Below are 19,652 nucleotides of genomic sequence, written 5' to 3' on the forward strand. Positions count from 1 at the left end.
ATCAAACACTATATAAACATATTGTACATTATAACAAGTTAGATTACAGCCCAGGGTTTCCTTTTTACAAGTCCATACTCCTTTCAGCTCTCAAGGTCTGTACATCTTGGTTACAAAAAAAAACAAAACATGCCAGTTTTAGGTATCTATGAACATACAAACAAAAAGTTTCATTTAACTGAACAGTTTATCAACAGAGCCTAACTGTAGTGAATAACTCCAAGTGCTGTAATAAGTAGCAGAGATGTAAGCTTTGTCTGCCAAAAACTAATCCACTCAAATCAAAAAGCAACAGTATGATAACTGCCCTCCCTGTGCCAAACTGAAACAAAAGGAGCAAGTTTGAATGAACAAATAATATAATACTGAAATATAATAATCAGCCATAACATTAAAACCACCTGCTCAAAACGGTGCAGGCCGCACTCAGTGTTGCCAAAACAGATTTGACCTATCATGCCATAGGGGTAGGGGTGTCTCTGATGGCGCTGTGATGATAGCAGCAGATTCTTTGGCTGCCTGTGTGTCCTGCTAAGATGTTTTCCTCATTGCTGTTTGTCCTGCTGTGCTCCAGTGTTTAGCTGGCCAGAGTAACTTTGACATGAACGCCAGGGCCCCGAGGATTCAAACGACGCTGTTCTGTAATGAGATCATCCTGTTCACCTGTCAGTAGTTTTCATGTTGTGGCTGATGGGCTTACATTAAAAAAAAAAAACAACAACCAGATATTCACATGTGAAAGGAGTCCTCAGTGGCGCCTCATTTTGACTTTGCGCCCTGAACTCTCCTGCTCTTTGTCGTAGTCTTGGCCGCGTCTCCTGTAGTTCTCTGAGGTGATGCTGTGACGATGACGGGACAGTGAAGGACGTCTGTTCTCCTCTTTATCCATCTCCAGAACCCTCGGCCTGGTGGAGTCACATTTGGGTCAATCATCACAAACCCTTTCATCGCACAGAGTTATCTTACTAACACACCTCACGTTTATTCTTGCAGATTCACCACCTCTGAGCCATGACAAAATATTACAGCTTAGAGCTCTGCTTAAGTGCTGCCCAGTTTTCCACGTGAGTAGCGAGACCAGAGGCTAGTATCGTCCCTGACCTCAGTGGAAGACGCTTTTCTGTCACAGCAACTTAAAAACCAAGATATGACACCCTCTATATCTTTTCTACATGTTTAAACTTGAACAGACTGTATGATGAATACCACTCACTGGTGTTTACACACATCATCTTGACCCAACATGGGATCACCTACTCCGCTCCGCAGCCTGTCATCCTGACAGGAATCTTTTTTTTTCTTTGGCAGAAATAGGTAAATGTTTTTGTTTGTACACATCACACTTTCCACACATCTAATTATGCTGGCAAAAACAAGCATTGCTTGTACTGTCATGTCAACAAACTTAGCCTTACAATATCTTTGGCCAAGGCTTTCTGCCTCATTTATTGATTGAGAAAGCGTTTGTTGTGCTGTTTGCCTGAGAATTAATTAGAGCCACTTAAAGAAGTACTCACACCGATGCCAACTGTGCATTTCATAAAAGACTCATTAATAGCCCTAGTTACTGTGACTTGAGGGGCAGACAATCTGCTTGAGACTAGCAGCCTCATTTTCAGGGGGCAGCTGTGAATTTCTAAACACCGGCTTTGTTAGAATGAATTAACGTTACATAAATACTGAGAGTGGCACCACTTGTCCAGACACTTATCAATGTTTCAGTTTAGAGGAGACTGGAATCAGTATGAATTTAATGCCAAACTCTGGTACCCCTTCCTAGCACTCACTGATTGCAGCCTCTATGTTTTCCAATTACATTTTGACCAGTTTCTCATCAGATGAAATACTCGTGCGCTGTCTGACTTTTCTCAGTTTAGTTTGTACCATGAAGACCTCTGGTGTGTTAGCACGTGCGGGTGGATACCTGTGAGCAGCATCAGGGTCTGCTTTGCGATGAGAACGTTTGGCTTTCAGGCGACCTGGTTTCTGTGCCAAAGAAGCTCTTAACGAGCTGTCAGAGCCCAGTCGAGGAGCGTCAGGTCTAGTCCTGCCAAAAAGAAGAAGAAGCAGAATAAGAAAGACTGGGGTTGAGAGAGAGGTTTAAATTAGGATTGTCAATTTTTCAAAATCACAGTGTGTTGACTCACTTTCTGAGGATGATTACTGCACGCCTTTCTTTTATGTCCTGTGGTCGGATGCAGTGGGTAATGTCATCTGCTGCATAGCCACTGAGAGAGGGGAAAAGAGGCTTTTAGTGACTGCTCTCTGCAGCCCGTGGGAACTACACAAAAACACAAAACATGACAGCAAACACAGCTATACTCACCTAAGCACGGTGACACTTCCTCTTCTCACAGGCAAGACAAACACGGGCTCAGACACCCGAATCGGTTTGAACTGGAAGCGGCAGCCGAAGCAGAGAGCGCTGTCACTGAAGAAGGACACGGACACGATGGGCCGGTCAAAGATGTGCAAAGGATCCACGTGTGACACGATGCAGCCACCTGGCTGATAGTCATTGATGACTGCACTGTTAACAAACCCCTCTGGGATGACTCCGTTTGTCACCAGCCGATTGATCACCAGCTCGTGCACCCAACTCGGGATCTCGTCCACTTCTCCTTTGCGGTACAGCCGCTCCTGACCCGGACCACGCTTCTCCAGCTGGGCTCCATACGTGTAGCCCTCCCCGAAGAAGTACTTATTCCGAAGGGGCGCTCTATCCACGGTGTGCTCGCGGTAATGTCCGGCCTCTGCCTGTGCAACCACCTCGTCGATCTTCTTCTCGATGAGGGCGCACTCCTCCGGCGTGAAGATGGTCTTCTGCTGGATGCTGCTCCTCACCCGGCGGGCCTCCTGCTCCCGGAGGTCCGTGCTGTCATCGCTGTGCTCGTACTCGTCGTCATCGGATTCCCGGTGCTTGCGTTTTCGGTGTTTCCCGTTGCTCGTTTCGTCCACGCACTTGTTTTCGTAGTCGTCTCTGTGCGGAGTCATGGATTTGAGCTTCTCCCTCAGGTCGGAGTATCCACTGGCTGCCATATCAGCCAAAACAAGATGACCGGCGTGCTGCGACGAGGGCTGCTAGCTAACAGATAGCACGCATCAGCGCTGCATTTCAGCAACAATTACTCGGGGTCTTGTTAGCGTGAGCGGACTAGACGTCTAACAGATGAATATCACTTGCTTTAAAGGGTCCAGTTACTTTCTCGCAGCGCATAAAGTAGCTAACATTAGCTAAGCTGGTGGGCCACTCCGCGTCTGCATTGAAGTAACGATGTGGTGTGGCAGTTGACAGTCTGGAGATTACCTTACCGGACTCTCTCAGGAAAACAGAGCCGTGGCAAATGCAGCACGCTCGGCCAGCAGAAACGCGAAAAAATATTATCTGAGCGGCCTGGCTACCAGCTAGCGAGCAAGCTAGTAAGTTAGTTAGCTCCACTAGCCTGGCTGGGTCTGTCCGTCGCCGCCTGGAAAAACAGACAAACCACGCAGCAACATTTCACATGTCGCCGTTAAACTCCAGACCTCAGAGCTCCGCAGACGAGTCAGGTTTTTAACTCCAATAGCCTGGGAAACGCATTGCTATATGCGCACGAATCTTGACCTCCTCTTAGTTTACACCAGCACAAACCGTCTCCAAGAAAAAGGCTGAAAATAAACTCGTGTAACCTGCCAGAAGTCTGCGCATGCTCGGTGACGATTTGACAGTGTGGGGCGGGGCTAAATCCATTTTGGGAACCCCGAGGACACATTTTAGTCCTCTGCTGCTAATTCTGTCCCACTTACCTCTTATTTACCTCCACTGAGTCCACACTTTACATCCAGATAGCTCTGTTTTTTTTTTATTAATTCCGCTGGTTTTCAGTTTATATAGCAGATATACAAAGAAAGAAAACTGTGCGACTAAAAAATAGTTTTTAAAGTTTTATGCAAACTTTTTATTTCATTACATATCACGAAGAAGAATAAAAGAGTGAATATAGTGGAATAAAAAAAAGTGTTGTTATACAGTAAAAATAACTACTTACCGGCCGCTATAGAGTTTGGAAGCAAGCAGTATTCGGCTTAACTCTCGCACACTGAAACAATGTATATTTTTAATATTATGTGTGTAAACAATGAAGTCAGTAAATACCTGATTAGGAGAAAGGTTGCTGATTAAATATTTCACTTTTTCCCCAGCAGTGTATAGTTATGCACGTAATATAATAATCACTGAAGAAGTTCACAATTGTTTTTAAAAACCCTGATTTATTGTGATTTATATATAATGTTTCTTGTTTTGATTTTTTTTAACAAAATGGGCATTATCAAGGGCTGAATATAACAATAAAGAGTACAGTCAACTGTACTTATAAAAAAATATAAAACATGTAGCCTATCAGTTATAAAACTTTGTGAAGACACAACACCGGCCCTGCAAAGCCTCCCCACATTTCATTTACAGCTTCTGTACACATAAAACAGTTAAGTGCAATTATTAATGAGTCACACAGATAGAAAAACAGGAAATTCGTCCAGTATTGAGATCCATTCTTGTTCTGCACTCATAGAAAGTGACCTCACATTTGTGTGTGCGAGATACATATAGCAAACACCTTAAGCTGAGAAGAGGTAGGCTATTTATGAAGGTCTCATGTACATTAGCGAGAGCATGTGCACTCGTGAAAGTTTGTGCGTTACAGCATGGTGATTTCGCTGGGTGGCAAAGTGAGCCTCTTCTCCCGCACTGACATCATGTTTTCCACCTGCATGGCGACGACTCGACACAGTTCCAGGCCCTGAGGATGAAGAAAGAGTGGATCAGAGCCCGAAAGCTGACTGGCTAAAGATGATCAAGATTCTTTAGATGTGTGGTTTGCATAATACCTGCTCCAGCTGTAGCTGAATGACACGTTGTGCATTCATATCCCCTAAGGTGAGGTCTACATAAGGGTAACTGGTCCCAGCAGTGGGTCTCTGGGTGCGGGTGGACTGTATATCCGCCAGGGGGACCAGTGCCATCATCTCCTGCATGACAGAGACTAAACTTTTACAGCTGTCTGCTGAAATTACAGATCTGCATATGAGTTCATCTTCTCGTCACGATGCGCTGAGTCATAAGCCGACCAAAGGTGTGTGTGTGTGTGCGCGCTCCTTACATGGGTATTTTTGTGGAGGAAGTGGAGACCGTGTTGATTGACAGCAACGATACTGGGAGCGTAAAAGGTGGTGGAGCTGCTGCTGTGGATGTAGAAGAACGAAGAGCCGAACATGGGGAATGCACTGACCAGGCCTGAAAGCGCACAAGAAAAATTTGAGTAAATTTTCAATCTTGGGGTGAAGCAGTTGAGTTTTAGTTTAACACATTACTGTAGACCACCAGGTGTTCCTGCAGCGCTTCTTAATGTCCACAGCAATCTTACCCAGAAACTGTGCTCGGGCCTGGTGCGGGTTCAGTGCCTGTACTTGCTGCATATGCTGTGTCGCCATGGTAACCCACTGCTGGGGTGGCTGCTTTTTGAAGAGAGGTGTGGCGATGTACTCCGATAATTCGTGTCTGCAGGAGAGGGAGAACAGAAACAGAGTATCAGATAAACAGCAGTCTGTTTCACTCTGTGATTTCCCACATTTCTCCAGAAGAGTTTTACAACTCAGTGAGCTGCTCTTCTCCGCTTTAGGCTGTGTGTGTGTGTCTGTGTGTGTGTCTGTGTATGGGGGAGGAAGGATCGAGGATAACAGCGGTTAGAGCAAGAAGTCATATAAGAGTTTTTACAGTTGAGAAAGTAGAAAAGCAGTCATGCCTTTTAAACACAATAACTGGTGACTGCACCACAGTCTGTGCCTGCATTTACTAAACTGCTGCAAGTCGAGTCAGAATCCTCCACTTAAACATTAACATTATACAAGATTTTACTCTGTTTTCTTTTATGCAGGCCATTTTATGAGGTCTTTACTCTTAATTTTTCAGCTTGACACTAAATTCTCGTTCCTTTATTTCACACTTTAATTGCTGTAATTTCTCACCACTAAAATGAGCATTAATACTACATTATAGATATAAAAGACCACAACAAATTTGGTCATTGTAGGGTGTATTACCAAAGTTTTTGATGGGAACAGAATTATTTCATTTTAAAGTCTAACCCATCCAGAAATCCTGGGGAAAGTGTTCATTCAACGTTCAAATATCAAGAATAACTTAGTTAACAAGTTATAATATTTAAAGGCAAAAACAAAACCGAAGTTAGACAAACATAAAGAATGTATAGAAACATGCTGACACTGTTTTTACATCATGAATGACTTCCATCTACAGTCACTGAACACTTTATTAGGTACATCTTATTAATACCAGGCTGGATCTCTTTTGCCTTCAGGACTGCCTTCATTGTTTGTGGCAAAGATCCAACAAGCTGCTGGAACCATTCCACAAAGATTTTGGTTCATATTAACATGACAGTATCAAAGAGGTGCTGCACATTTGTCAGCTGCAAATACAATATGAGAATTTCTCAATCTACCACATCCCAAAGGTGTACAGTGAACTCATTGTCATGTTCATGAAACCAGTTTACGATGTTCTGAGCTTTTAGGCATGGTGCGTTATCCTGCTGGAAGCAGCCATCAGAAGATGGGTACACTGTGGCCATAAAGGGATAGACGCGATCAGGAATAACATTCAGGTGGGCTGGGATGCTTGAAGAAAATAAGCCATTACACCTGCAGGATAAATTGTTGACAGGATGGATCCATACTTGTACAAAGTGTATGCCAAATTCTGAATGTTATAACAGAAATCAGGTTTTACCAGACCAGATTTTGCCGATAATGGGCAAATTGTTGAAAAAACATGTAGTTTCCTGTTCTTAGCTAACAAGAGTGCCACCCAGTGTTGTCATCTGCTGCCTGGAGCTTCTCTGTTTCAAGGTTCAGTGTGCTATGCATTCAGAGATGCTCTTCTCAGAACAGAACAGTCTGGCCAATCTGAACCAGAACTGTTGCTCGCAGAATATTTTCTCTTCTGTAGACCATTCTCTGAAAACGCTAGAGATCAGCAGATTAGCAGTTTCTGAAATACTCAGTTTAGCTCATCGGGCATGAACAACCATGCCACATTCAGTCATTTAAATTAACTTTCTTCAACCATGTTTATCTGCCTAAATGCACAGAGTTGGAGCTAATTGCTAGTTGCTAATATTTTCTTTTAATTGGGATTTGTTTGACATCAGGATTGTTAAAGTACAATAAGTTTGTGTTTTCAGGACAATGATTATCACTAAAGTAAATTGTTCAGAACAAAGTAAGTATGTAAAATTAAGTAAAATTGAACTCCAGGTTAAATTTAAAGTCCTCTTTGGGGCTCATTAGAATTAAACTATAACCACTTTCTCAGTGCTGCTGTTTCCTCACATGCTGGGAATGAAGATGTTGTCTTTGGCTCGGTGCTGCAAAGCTGCCAGTTTGGAGATCTGGTGAAACTGTTGATCGCTCACTTTTCCATGTGGAAGAACATTCAGCAGACCCTTACAGTAGTCTGGAAGGATCTAAATAATCACAAAAACAGGGTTATGCACACATGCATACACACAGGTAAACAGCAGCTACCGAGTATGTGCGGCAAATGTTGTACCTGGTTATAGTGCATGGCCACACAGAGCTCATTGTCAAACTTGAGCGGCTGAGTCCAGACGACTCGCCTGAACCAGAAGCTGTAGCCGGTGTCGACTAACTCGGCCTCTGTCGCCACATCCAGGATGTACTCATGCTTGTTCAAAGGACGCACATTCTGACCTGAACATGCAAATATGCAAAGTTTTTACACAGTGGACGTGCATATTTTCACACTGGCCACTGCTCAGCCCCCAAAAAGGAGTTAAAACTATTGATACTCGTGTTCTGAAATGTGCTGTGCAGCCCCATGCTGCGTGACCTGCTGTGCTTCGGAAAAGCGCAGGAGTCAGAGCAGCTGCCAGCTGTTATCATGTGGAGATATTTAATGCTCAGGGAAGAAAAAAGACAACAATGGTGTTTGTGTATAAAGTATATGTACTGTGAGAGCATTTCAAGGGGCTCAAACATTAAATTATTGATAAAGCAGAAGGAAACGAGCCATAGGGCCGTTCTTCATCACTTGTGTTTTTAAATACACACAAAAAAATGTTTACTTTTAGAGGTACAGTCATGTGAAAGAAGGTGCCCCTTCCTCAAATGATAAGGTTTTACAGATCACGACATAAAAATAAAAAATATAACATATTACACTTTGGCTAATTTACCTGCCTTCTCTGGCAGACCAGTCTTCCTGAGTTAAAATCCTGAGCATACTCGTTAATAAACCTTTTGAAATTGCAAAGCTGTCGGTCTCCAGGTTGTGTTTGAGTCCAGGAAACTGAGTTTCCTTGATTGGCTATGGCACTGCGTTGAATGTTTTCCACTTGTGAATAATCTTTCTCACTGTTGAATGGTGGATGTCAAATAGTTTGGAAATTTAAGCCCTTCCAGAGTTAACTCACACCAAAATGCTGCAGATGAGCAACCTGCCGAAACTTCTGCTTTAATCGAGTGGATCTGATTAGCAGCAGCTGGCTGCTTCTTACCCTGTTAAGTCAGATAGAAACCATGACAGTTGTAATTAATTTTTCCGCACACTGCTTCTGCATTTTAGTGTAATTTTGGGTAAATTAAAAATGCAATACGTCGTGTGTTATGTTCACTGCGGGCTGTATTTACCTCATTTTAAGACCTGCAAAGGATTAGATGATGAGTTTTACCATTCCCTGACTTTCTCTTACAGCTAAACCTCAGAGAGCAACTAACAGAGATTCTCAAAGAGCATAAATACAAAGTTTAATATGTATGTGTTTGTATGTGTTTGAGACAAGCTGCCCATGAGCATACCTCTATTGGTCACTAAAAATATGGCATATTCTTCCATAGCCTCCAGCTTGTGCAGACCCATCTCATAACACAGCTCCTCGATCACCTCCAGGGCAACCTAAAAAAACCAAAACCCAAACACAACAGTGTCAGTGCAGACACATGGATGCACTCGCTCTCATGATGCACACCAGTGATGGTGAAAGTGGCAGCTGAGCACTTACAGAGCAAGTTTTGATTTTCACATGACGTTCGATACCCCCGGGGAAGAGGAACAGCTGACGTTTTGAACTCCGTCCCGCCTGAGGAGGCACGAACACATACACATGTAATACACTGCTAGAGATTAAACTACACACACTGTATAAGTGGGGCTACTTCACAAGATCCTACACCCAATGAAACCTGTTTTTTTTTTAAATTAACAGCATGTTTTTCTCTCATTAGGCTCTCCTGTTTGTAGCATTCAGCCCCCCAAGCCTGCTGGTTCCTCAATAAATCTTTTAAAGTGGCTTCCAAGTTGCATCCTTTAGTTATTTGCTAAAAAAGCTGGACGCTGCACTTTTTGCCAAGTATTGCTGAAACAGGAGAAAATTGTGCATTTGTTGGGAATTAGTCTCACACTAGAATCCCCAGAAGCGTGTCAGCCACTGCAACACTGTGGCTTTCTGATGTGTAATAGATTTTGGACAACAATCGAGTTCCCTGGCAAAGAGGGAGGGGAGAAAAAAAGCTTTGATTATTCAGACAATGCCTGCTGGTGGGATCCGACCATTGCTTGGTTTGGTCTTTCATTCAATTTGTTGCCTATTACAATAAAATAGAATATAACTTTTCATCTTTCAAAAGCCAATTCAGTTCAGCCAGCTACCTCATTAACTTACTGCTTACATCAATAACAGTACTGTAACATAACATAATAGGAGTAAACTTCATTCTAATTCAAGGCAGACTGGGTTTGGAAATTGTGTCTGTCCTTATTCAGTTTGTAACAAAAAAAATATAGTGAACAAAGAGTGTACACACCCACAGAGGTGCAACGAAACAATGCAGACAGGAGCACAGCACTACTGAAGCGCTGGGGTAGCTTCAGCTTTGAATGCTCCCTAAACCTGACACCATTATTTTAGTACAATTTACAGCAAATAGTTTTGCTTTTTATTCATTTTATGCACAAATCAGCAAACGTGATAAACTGTGAGTGGAAACTTCGGGACATAAATTAAAGAGAGACACTGACCATCATAGCCTTCAGCTCCATGCTGTTGGGTGGAACAATGCGGCCGCCAAACTGGAACGTCTTCTTCAGATTCTGCTCGCACGCTTTAGCTATGCCTGCCAATTTTATAGGCAACGTTACACATTTACACTCACGGGACAGTAAAAGCTGTGTGTTTGTGCGCGCTCGTTACCCTGATACTGCACTCCTGCGCTGCGAGAGGCCTGCTGCAGGTATTTGAGGAGGAAGGGCTTGAGGACTTCAGAGCAGCAGTGGAAAGCAGTCAGGATGTACAGCAGCCGCCAGCCTCGCTGGCAACTGTCGCTGTGGAGCACAGGAGTGCACGCTCGGAATCACAGGCTCAGTGATGAAAGAGGCTTGTACCGTGTGTGTCGGTGTGCGGACTTACGGTTTGGAGCTGGTGTTAGTGGTAAGCTGTTTGAGGAGCTGGCAGTAAGCCTCATCCCTCATCAAGGAGAACTCTCTTATGAGCTGAGCGGTGGATGGACGCACACACATACACACAAAAATACATAGAACAGCATAAAAAGATTAGCCAGCTGTCAAAGAGAAAACAGCAGAGTAGACAAGGCGAAAAATGATCTGTATGTTTACCTTGAGGAAAGTGCTGACCACTTCCTGTTCTGTTAGCCCCCTTAATGGAGAGTCGCCCATGAAACGCATCATGGCTACATAAAATACATAACCAGGACACACACACACACGCACACCAACATTTAAACCTGAACTTCAGATGGTCAAATCACATAATGAAAAATTCCCCTCAAATCCTTTTTACGGGGAAAAAGCAGGAACCTCAGCTCTTGCTTTGCCGAGATGAACAGATATGCAGTAGATGGCACAGGATATGAGAACATCTCCTCTGAACAGAAGATCACTTGAAGCCCGGGTTGTAAAAAAAAATCAGAAAATTATTAATGTAACTGAAGACGACAGAAGGTGAGAACTTACACAGGAAGAGATCGGCTGCCACTCTGTTCATGGCCGGGTCTGTGAACTCTATCAGAGATTCAGTCAGAGGCGTCTGCAAAGGTGAACACAGTACAAGAAAAGTTACGCGAACGACGCGGTGCGGCCGTAGTGTTACGACAGCAAAACTGAGAGCAAAGAAGAAGGCACCTTGGAAAACTTGATCATTTCAATGGGCTCCCGGCAGTCTCTGTTCTTGCTTTTGCTCTTCAGGGAAGCTCTGTGAACACAGTCAGTCATGCCTCATGTTGCCTTTTAGTTCCAATAAAACAGCATTTATTTGAATTGCCTGAAAATTAGCAACCTTCAAATATGTATCTAAACAAGAGTACGCAAGCACTTTCGACACAACTGATTTCAGTGTACCTATGATGCAGATTAGTACCTCTCAGTGTTACATCATTTTAATATTCTATCATTGGAGCAGGACTTAGCATCGTAAATTGTATTTCAATGCAGAACTTGTGAACACAGGAGCGCCTAGCTCCTAAATGATTTTCAAAGTAACTCAAGTATTTTTGATTACTTTCGATGCCCCTTTCTGATGCTCCTTCTCGGGCCGTACCTCCTCATTTCACTCTTTTATCTTTGCCTAGTGAAATTTCTAACAGCAACAGGTTCGCTGTTCCTGCTGCTCAGCAGCTGCATCCACTTGAAGACTGTGCACTAAAATTAAGGAGACATTCTGTTGCTTCTAATGTTCTCACTCAGTGATAATTTTACATGAAAATACAGTGTTATTGTTAGGAAGTCTGGTGGCTTTGTCTATTCCCTGCTGATTACTAAGAACAAAAGATAACTAACACATCTTTTTCCTGTTCTGCTGTTAGAGCACGGTAAACTCATTCTGTGTTTTCCCTCACCCTTTCCCGCTGGGCGCCTGTCTGAAGTACTTCTTGGCAAACTCCAGCATGTCATATTTCGTGTCCTGCAGGGCGCTTTCATCCAGATCTCCATCAGCAAAGCCATCAACAGAGACCTTCTGAAAGGCAAAGAGTGACAGTGAAAAACAACCTGAATTCAGTTTGACAGAAAAACAAGCAATCTGTATGCGTGTGTGAGTGTCTGTGAACCTCAATTGTTTGATCTATCTCATGCGCGGCCATGGTGGATGCTACGGCGACAGCGACAGCTGATGACACAGCGAACTGTCCTGCTCCACCTCGAGGCTCCGACTTTCGGTCCAGTGGAAGTGACAGGAAGTCAGGAGGAGCGACGGGATGGACGCACTCGGCGGGGAATGCGCCGGAGCGGCCGAACACGGCGCCAAACTTCCAGCCTGATGCGCAGACAGAGCAGAGGGGTAACAAGGTGCAGGTGATGCAGGGCAAACAGCTGATTGTTCACTGTGCCTAAACAAGCTTTTGCTTTACTGCAAATCCTGATCGCTATCGGCCTTTCCTCTACCAGCAGGTCAGCTTTTCAATTAAAGTGGTCGGATCTTTATCTGCAGGCTTTGCATTCATTTACAAGATGTGATCCCCCTCCCACCTCTCTGCTGCCACACTGATAACCTGGCACAAAAGGCAGTCTCCTCTATAATTGTAGAGACATAAGGCTAACTTATCTGATATGGGGCAACCTCCAACCCTGATCCCAAACATGATATGGTGCTGCAGCAATCCTCGAAGCTAAGCGAGTGATGAAATTAATGCTGCAATATTCAATAGTTTAACCTGTCAGCTGGCTCATAGTTTCCAGAGACGCCGTTTGTTTTTTTCTTTTTCAGACTTATGTGAAAACTGGTTCAGTTTTCTGAGGAGAAGAAGCAAAGTTAGAAGCATGCAGTTGTCATTTGTCAAACCAAGATTCATCCATCAGACTACCAGATAGAGAAATAAAATTAATCAATCCACAGAATATGTTTTGACTGCTCTAGAGTCCTGAGACACTTCATCTGACAGCTGGCATTTTGCTCAGTGATGTAAAGCTTGCATGCAGCTGGACAGCCATGGAAACCTATGCCACAGTTTCCATGGCTCCATAAATACAGATTTCGTATTTATGATAATGCCAGAGGAGGTTTGGAGCTCAACCCATCAACCTGCTCTGTAAGTTTACACCAAGTTTCTGTGGTTCCTAAATGCTTCCACTTTGCAACAGTACATGTTGCAGTTGATTGGGAAATATCTATGAGTGAAGAAATGTCACCAACTGACTTGTAGCAAAGCTACCATCCTATGACATCTCCACACCCAAATTTAGGAAACCCTTTAGAACAGGAGTGTCAAACTTAAGACCCGGAGGAAGAAATCAACAAGGACTCCAATCTCGCCCACCTGATGGCTTTGGAAATGTGAAGGAGGGTTTAAATTGTGTACTTTAAAATACAGCATTCCACTGATAAAGACCTCCCTGTGGCCATTCTTACTACACCAAAGTAATTATGTAAAAGATAAACAAAAAAATGAGAGAAAACCCATTTTTTCCACTATCTACAATAGAAATCTCAGTCTGATTTTTGCAATAGACCAACAGTAAGATAAAAAGAAACAGAATTTCCTGTGAATTAATGAAAATTTTTTTGTAATTACAGGTCAGTCTGGGGATTATCGTGCTGACAGATGTCTTTTATTTACTTAATTTCTTTATCATGCAGGAAAGAAATGAGTTGAACTGTTGAACTTTCCTTCTTTTTTTGCTTATATTACGATATTTGACAGATTTAATGTGCAGTTAAACTTCTTTACAGTGACAAAAAGGGAGGTTTACTCTTAGATGAAAGTAAGCAGTATGTGGCCTATTACATAAAATGAGTTGGATATCCCTTCTGTAGACTGACCCATTCTTTCACATATTTTTGTATGGCCAGACTGCATAGCTAGGTGCATGATTTTATACTCCTGTGGCAATATGACTGAAAAAAACCTGAATTGTTAATCTTCCAATTTTGATATAGTGCTCAAAAACAATGTTGCTTTCCTTTCTAAAAATAAATAAAACTGTTTTAGCTTTTCATGTGGCTATAAGGTCAAGTTTAACATCCTCAAGCAGTAAACAGGGCCGGGGACCAACTCAAAGAGAAGTGACAGAAGTAACTGGATAAGAAAACCGTTGTGTCTCAACTTTGGAGATCATCTTGTTTCAGGCAGAAGTAAAAGAAACGTCGGCTTATAGGGACCAGCACTTTGCCACAAGGTCAGCAGTAAGTCCCTTTTTGTGTTTCATAAGAACACACGCAATGAATCTTAAAAAAGAAAAAACAAACACACATTTCAGGCATGTAGTTGATGAAAAATGTTTTATGCAGCCCATAAATCAACTTAACATTAAAGGTTAATTTATGTAAAAATATAGCTTTTTATGCTACCATTTAAAGACTGTGGTTGAATGAGAGCGGTCTCAATGGCGCAGGCAGAATTCACATGAATAAAACATGAGCATGGAGTGCTATATGAGCAATTTATAAGTTCTGAATTTAAGACCCCGAAAAACAAAACCAATACGTCAGATTAAATTAGAAATATGTGCGCAAACTTCTGCTGTAGTTTGTCTTATCCACTGACTGCTTGACGTGACATTTGTGATCCCATTTCATCTTTTATGTCCTCAAGAAAACACATAAATCAATAGTTTTGGAACTGCATTGCAGTCATCCATCTGGAAAATAATTTTCTGATACAATATTGTATTTAAAGAGTGCCGCAGGCGCCGTCAACACGACTGCAGCTATTCTTCCCTGGCTTTAAAAATACCCTCACATCCCCAGGGTACACAGCGCAGCATAGCTTAGTAAATCCTTTAAAACCGTCATTTTGAATTGTCGCTTTGTTTATATTTGGGCCTCGTCCAACATCTGGGAACTCTGTGCAAAACTGATTGTTTTTTGTTATTAAAATAACAGGATTTCATAAATACCAAAGTCCTGAGTGTCTCTTTTGAGCTCCTCCAAAAACACAACCTTCTTCCTCACCACGCAGCCATAGCTGTACCCTGGAGAATGAGCAAAGGCAAATATGAGCTCATGAGTCTGCCGCAGATTCACACAGAATACAGCGTGACTTCCACACCAGTGCCTCACCTTTCTCCAGCCCATCCATAACCTGGAGCCTGATGATGTCACCTTTATGGAAACTGAGCATCGAGCGTTCATCTGTAACAAAGTTACGCTCTGCAATCACGTAGTCTGAGTCCTTGAGGGGGAAAAGGGGAAAAACACAGAAAAAAGAGCTTATTTTTGGTTTTTCTTTCTTTTTTTTTAAACAGCTCAAATACCTGCGTATGTTTTATATGTGTAATTGTTGTTTATCTTTGTGTATCTGGACGTTGGTATAACCTACTTAAGCTGAATGTTTCAGGTGAATTGTGTGTGTGTGTGTGTGCTTTGTACCTTTTTGATCTCATTGATGAACATGTCTATGAGGTGTTTGACTTGTGGTGCCTTGGTTGAGAACAGTATGAGCTTCTCATTGGTCAGATTGAACTCCAGCATGTTCTCAGATGGGATGGTCACAAACAGGATGTCGGCATAGCTGGAAAAAAAGCGGAGTAAATATTTTAACAACAAACAACAAAAACAAAACAAAATAAAACACACTATCAGACAACAGATTGGTGAGAGCTTGGAGATACAGGACTGTCTAAAAGTCTCGAGGCAACCGTCATTTCTTCTCAATTTTTTTAGGTGGTCTGGTTCTCCAGGCTTTCTGAAGACCATTCAAAGTTTTCCTTTGAACATTGGCTGGTTTTTCCCCTCATTTTCAGTCCTTTTCAGAGGAATGTTTTTTTGCGGCCTGATATATAAAGACATAATTGATTTCTTCAGTTTCATATACAAAAAAAGAAGCCAAAGAATAAAAGAAGTGTCAGGTAAGAAACTATCGATAGCAGAAAGTCATGTCCTAATAAATAGGAAAAACTATTCACTGACAATGGAAATGGTGACAGTGGAAAGAAGAAGCCATGAAGGAAAACAGGGAGAAAAGGCTGAGGCATGGACTGAAAATCAGCAGCAGCAGCAACAGGTCTAATGGAGTCCATCCATTCTCTTCCGCTTACCCTTGTTAGGGTTGCAGGGCTGCTGGAGCCTATCCCAGCTAACTTAGGGCAAGAGGCAGGATACACCCTGGACAGGTCACCAGTCTGTCGCAGTGCTAACACACAGAGACAGACAACCATTCACACTCACATTCACAACTATGCAGTTTAGAGTTACTAATTAACCTAACCCCAGTAACTGCATATCTTTGGACTGCAGGAGGAAGCAAGAGTACCGGGACTCTGGGAGAACCCACACAAACACAGAGGGAACATGCAAACTCCACAAAGAGCCCTCTTGCTGTGAGGCAACAGTGCTAATTCGTTTGAGATGGGTTAGCACCAAATTTGAAAGTTTTTGGTCATCAGTATGTATAGAGGAGATCAAATGAGAGGTACAACAGTGAGTCCCTATAGCCATCTGTAAAGTAAAGGCATAACTGGACAGAAAAGTGAAAAACTATCAGTCACGGATTGGCTTCCCCAAGGCCCAGACCTCAACAGACCTCTTTTAAGCAGTGTGGGATCATATCAGCAGAGAACAGAAGGCAACCAACATCCTAAGAAGAGCTCTGAATGTCCTTCAAGGAGCCTGGAGAACTATTCCTGAATACTTCTTAAAGACAAGATGAGAAAGGTTTCCTAAGAGAGTTCAGGCTGTGTTAACAACTAAAGGTGTTCACACCAAATACTGACTGTCAAGATTGTTAGAATTGTGCAAATGTTGCTTGTTGCATTATGTGCTGTATTTCCGTGTATGTTTGGTGTATTTGTCTGTGACATAAATCTACACAGAGACAAACAAGCACATACGTGTACGGTCTTAGGACTCGGAAGTAGTCTGGAGCTGTAGCACTGCTTTTTACAGTCTTTAGCAGTTTGATTCCACTGTGGGACACTGACAATACCTGCACCCCCGTTCCTACACTACCCTGCAGAAATGTAGACAGAAAAAATATAAAAAAGTGTTATTAAAAATGAAAATTCCCCACCGACTCAGAAATCATACTGCCCTAAGGATTCACCGCCAGGCTCACCGAGGCTGGGAAGAGTCGGGAGAAGTATATTTCCCAGGTTTCCCTGGCTGCTGTGACAACAGTTTTCTTTACGTGCTCCTCCACTGGATCCATATTCTGTCTGACGCCGTGCTTAGCTGCCATTTGCACAAAAAGACACACACAAACTCATGAATGTCAAAGAGATTCAAGCATACGATCTTAAAAAATGTCTCCCGGAAGAACAGACAGACTACCAAAAAGAGCTTTCATTTTCTGCCTTTCATCCCGGGTGACGCGAACACACGCCTCTGACAAGGTGTCATTTACTATCTGGAGGACAGAGGAGAGCAGAGAAGAGGAATTGTTAGAAATTATTAAGACGAATCTTTCTATGATCTTTGCGTTATTAGTTAAACTTATTGAGCTCAAATGGGTTGGAAATTTAAAAAAGAAAGAAAAGAAAAGTTACCTGTTTGAAAATTAGATCCAGCACCAGGGGACTGTTGAAGCTGTCCTTGGGATAAAATACCTGTGAAGGAAAGGAAATGCAGTAGGAAACGTGGTTTAATAGTGAGGAGATACAGGTCATAATAAGTGGAATTTTTAGGATTTATATTTGTATATGTGCTCACTTCCTTCCTCAGATACAGCCTCCAGGGAACATTGGTGTAGGTGTAGTGCTCTTCATTGGTCCTCTGATGAAGCTGCGTCTGGATAGTTTGTGTCTCTACTGGAAGTTCTCGAGAGACTGCATAAAACAGGTCAGATTATGTCTGTGTTACCTCCAGTCAACACTCTTATTTATACATGAGGATAGAGATGAGACTGTGCTCAGGCAAACCTGTGCTTTAAGCTACGCAAAGAAACTTTGCATTTCACTGCCCTCCTTTCCCTGACGTCCAGAGTAATTTATTATAGTTATCTATTTTGACGTTACAAAATGCAAGCATGACACAAAAGAAAGCAGTTTAACAACTGCTTGCAATGTTAAGACACCTTAAAATCTAAAAGATCATGTGTGGATCACAGAAACACAGAGTGAGGCAAGCAAATGATCTGACAGGACTATTTATACACATTGGGCTAACTGGGAACAAGGAATAGGAGGGGAAACCAGACAAGGGTGTTTATGCTCCCCATTTCTGTTTAGCACCCTAACCTGTGCTAGTTAGCACTCCACAGTATAGGGGAGGCTAATGTGAAGGCATTGAAGTGAATCTTTATGTCTGCTATTAGTTCACTACAGAAAATAGGGAAAACTCATTCCAACATTTTGTAAACCTTTTTTTTTAACAGAAAGTCAAACGTTTCTAATAGTTCAGAATCTATGTGCCGTCAGGGTCATGTGGGGTCTCACTGCTGGCTTGCTGTGACAGTCCCATTTCACAGCTGTCAATATCCTGACCTTTAGAGAGCTATTACAGTTGTCTCAGCTATTACTTAGTGTTTACAAGCAGGTAGTGTGGGATGTCAGGAAAATTACAACTGACAGTCAAGATACAAAAGCAAGCTGTTAAATGGCAAAGTGAAGAATACTAAAAGTCTAAAAGAACATACAGATCACAGAAAAACAGGGGGAGGAGACCAATGATCTGAGAGGGATTAAGAGGAGTCAAGACTATTTATACACACTGGGTTAACTGAGAACAAGGAACAGGAGGGGAAATTAGACACAGGTGAAAACATTCAGGAAGCAGGAAAAACGCTAATGCAGGGCAGGAAAGAAACCCAAGTGTTAAGTAAAAGTGGAAAGAGAATTAATGCAGACTCTGCATTAAACAAAAGAAATTACTCAGGTGGAACCATGGCATTAAGACAGAAACAAGAAAGATGGAGGAGCAGACCGGCAAACACTGAGGAAACTAAGAACACAAATAACCAACTTAAAGAACAAAATGAATCCAAATGCAAGGACATTAACTATCCAGTGAGTAGGCCAAAACTTTATAATAACCAGATATCAAATTACTAGAAATCTATTTCAAATTCTCAGAGAAGCCTGGAACCATTAAAGTGGCATTTCCTAGATGAGGTCAGGAGGACAGAGAAGTAGATAAAAAGAGGCAAGGAGGCAACATAATGACCCAGTAGTACCTGAAAACTGTTAAGAGACTCTTTTCTGGGTGCTTGGCCTTAACTTTATGTAACAATAAGCATATATGTTATTTTTTTAAAACATTAACTAAACACGTGGCATAGAGGTTTGGAGGAGAAATAAAAGCTTGGGAATTTCAACCACTTTATTCATAAAGCACTTTTCCAAATACATTATGAGTTACTTTATAAAGGCAAATTTGTCACTGACTGAACCAGTTTTACAGCTTAGAGTCCCCTGGTGAAAATAAAAAACACTCAGCTTTAGACTTGATCTAGTCATCCGAGTCCTTGCTGAGAATCTGGCTGGTTGGGCAGCAGTAATAATGCTCATAACCAAGCAATAAAGCGCTTAAAATGTGAATAATAAAATCTTAAAATTAATTTCCCAAGTGAAGGGAAGCTAAAACAGGGCTCATGTGGGTTTTTCTTTTTTATTCATCATTTATAAGCCTTGAAACACAGTTTTGAACTAAAATCAGGTTCTGCAGGTTTTCTGTGAGCCAGACAATATC

At 42.2% G+C, this 19,652-nt stretch overlaps 2 protein-coding genes across 2 annotated transcripts in view; both read right to left on the reverse strand.

The window, feature by feature from the left end:
• Window positions 1-539: 539 nt before the first annotated feature.
• On the reverse strand, window positions 540-3,680 carry alkbh5 (alkB homolog 5, RNA demethylase). Its single transcript, XM_085409429.1, has 4 exons — window positions 2,327-3,680; window positions 2,148-2,228; window positions 1,925-2,047; window positions 540-905 (listed from the first exon to the last, which is right to left on the reverse strand). Exons 1-4 carry the CDS (start codon window positions 3,037-3,039, stop codon window positions 749-751), a joined length of 1,074 nt encoding a protein of 357 aa, XP_085265555.1. The 5' UTR covers window positions 3,040-3,680; the 3' UTR covers window positions 540-748.
• Window positions 3,681-4,165: 485 nt separating this feature from the next.
• The window catches only part of LOC146667751 (unconventional myosin-XV-like), a 45,191-nt gene continuing 29,704 nt past the window's right edge, over window positions 4,166-19,652 (reverse strand). The window contains exons 45-68 of the mRNA XM_085408805.1: window positions 17,676-17,791; window positions 17,513-17,572; window positions 17,298-17,373; window positions 17,083-17,198; window positions 16,859-16,977; window positions 15,399-15,540; window positions 15,090-15,201; window positions 14,927-15,001; window positions 12,142-12,347; window positions 11,932-12,050; window positions 11,219-11,288; window positions 11,051-11,123; window positions 10,694-10,767; window positions 10,488-10,570; window positions 10,272-10,402; window positions 10,100-10,194; window positions 9,084-9,161; window positions 8,881-8,977; window positions 7,613-7,773; window positions 7,393-7,526; window positions 5,406-5,539; window positions 5,142-5,275; window positions 4,870-5,010; window positions 4,166-4,781 (exon numbers count right to left, since the gene is read on the reverse strand). Coding sequence (XP_085264931.1) covers window positions 4,680-4,781; window positions 4,870-5,010; window positions 5,142-5,275; window positions 5,406-5,539; window positions 7,393-7,526; window positions 7,613-7,773; window positions 8,881-8,977; window positions 9,084-9,161; window positions 10,100-10,194; window positions 10,272-10,402; window positions 10,488-10,570; window positions 10,694-10,767; window positions 11,051-11,123; window positions 11,219-11,288; window positions 11,932-12,050; window positions 12,142-12,347; window positions 14,927-15,001; window positions 15,090-15,201; window positions 15,399-15,540; window positions 16,859-16,977; window positions 17,083-17,198; window positions 17,298-17,373; window positions 17,513-17,572; window positions 17,676-17,791 — 2,648 coding nt within the window. The 3' untranslated portion in view covers window positions 4,166-4,679. The remainder of the gene's footprint in view (window positions 4,782-4,869; window positions 5,011-5,141; window positions 5,276-5,405; window positions 5,540-7,392; window positions 7,527-7,612; window positions 7,774-8,880; window positions 8,978-9,083; window positions 9,162-10,099; window positions 10,195-10,271; window positions 10,403-10,487; window positions 10,571-10,693; window positions 10,768-11,050; window positions 11,124-11,218; window positions 11,289-11,931; window positions 12,051-12,141; window positions 12,348-14,926; window positions 15,002-15,089; window positions 15,202-15,398; window positions 15,541-16,858; window positions 16,978-17,082; window positions 17,199-17,297; window positions 17,374-17,512; window positions 17,573-17,675; window positions 17,792-19,652) is intronic.

The sequence above is a fragment of the Rhamphochromis longiceps genome, linkage group LG6 (assembly GCF_057381845.1).
Source record: "Rhamphochromis longiceps isolate RC_006_pf linkage group LG6, R_longiceps_female_GT1.1, whole genome shotgun sequence".
In the NCBI taxonomy this organism is placed as follows: Eukaryota; Metazoa; Chordata; class Actinopteri; order Cichliformes; family Cichlidae; genus Rhamphochromis; species Rhamphochromis longiceps.

Excerpts from the sequence above, each read along its gene's own strand:
- alkbh5 (XM_085409429.1), bottom strand. The coding sequence starts at position 3,039 with ATGGCAGCCAGTGGATACTCCGACCTGAGGGAGAAGCTCAAATCCATG. Across the intron at positions 2,229-2,326 it reads GGAAGTGTCACCGTGCTTAG|TGGCTATGCAGCAGATGACA; the intron begins GTGAGTATAGCT and ends CCCCTCTCTCAG. Across the intron at positions 906-1,924 it reads GACCCTGATGCTGCTCACAG|GCCGAGGGTTCTGGAGATGG; the intron begins GTATCCACCCGC and ends TGACTCCACCAG.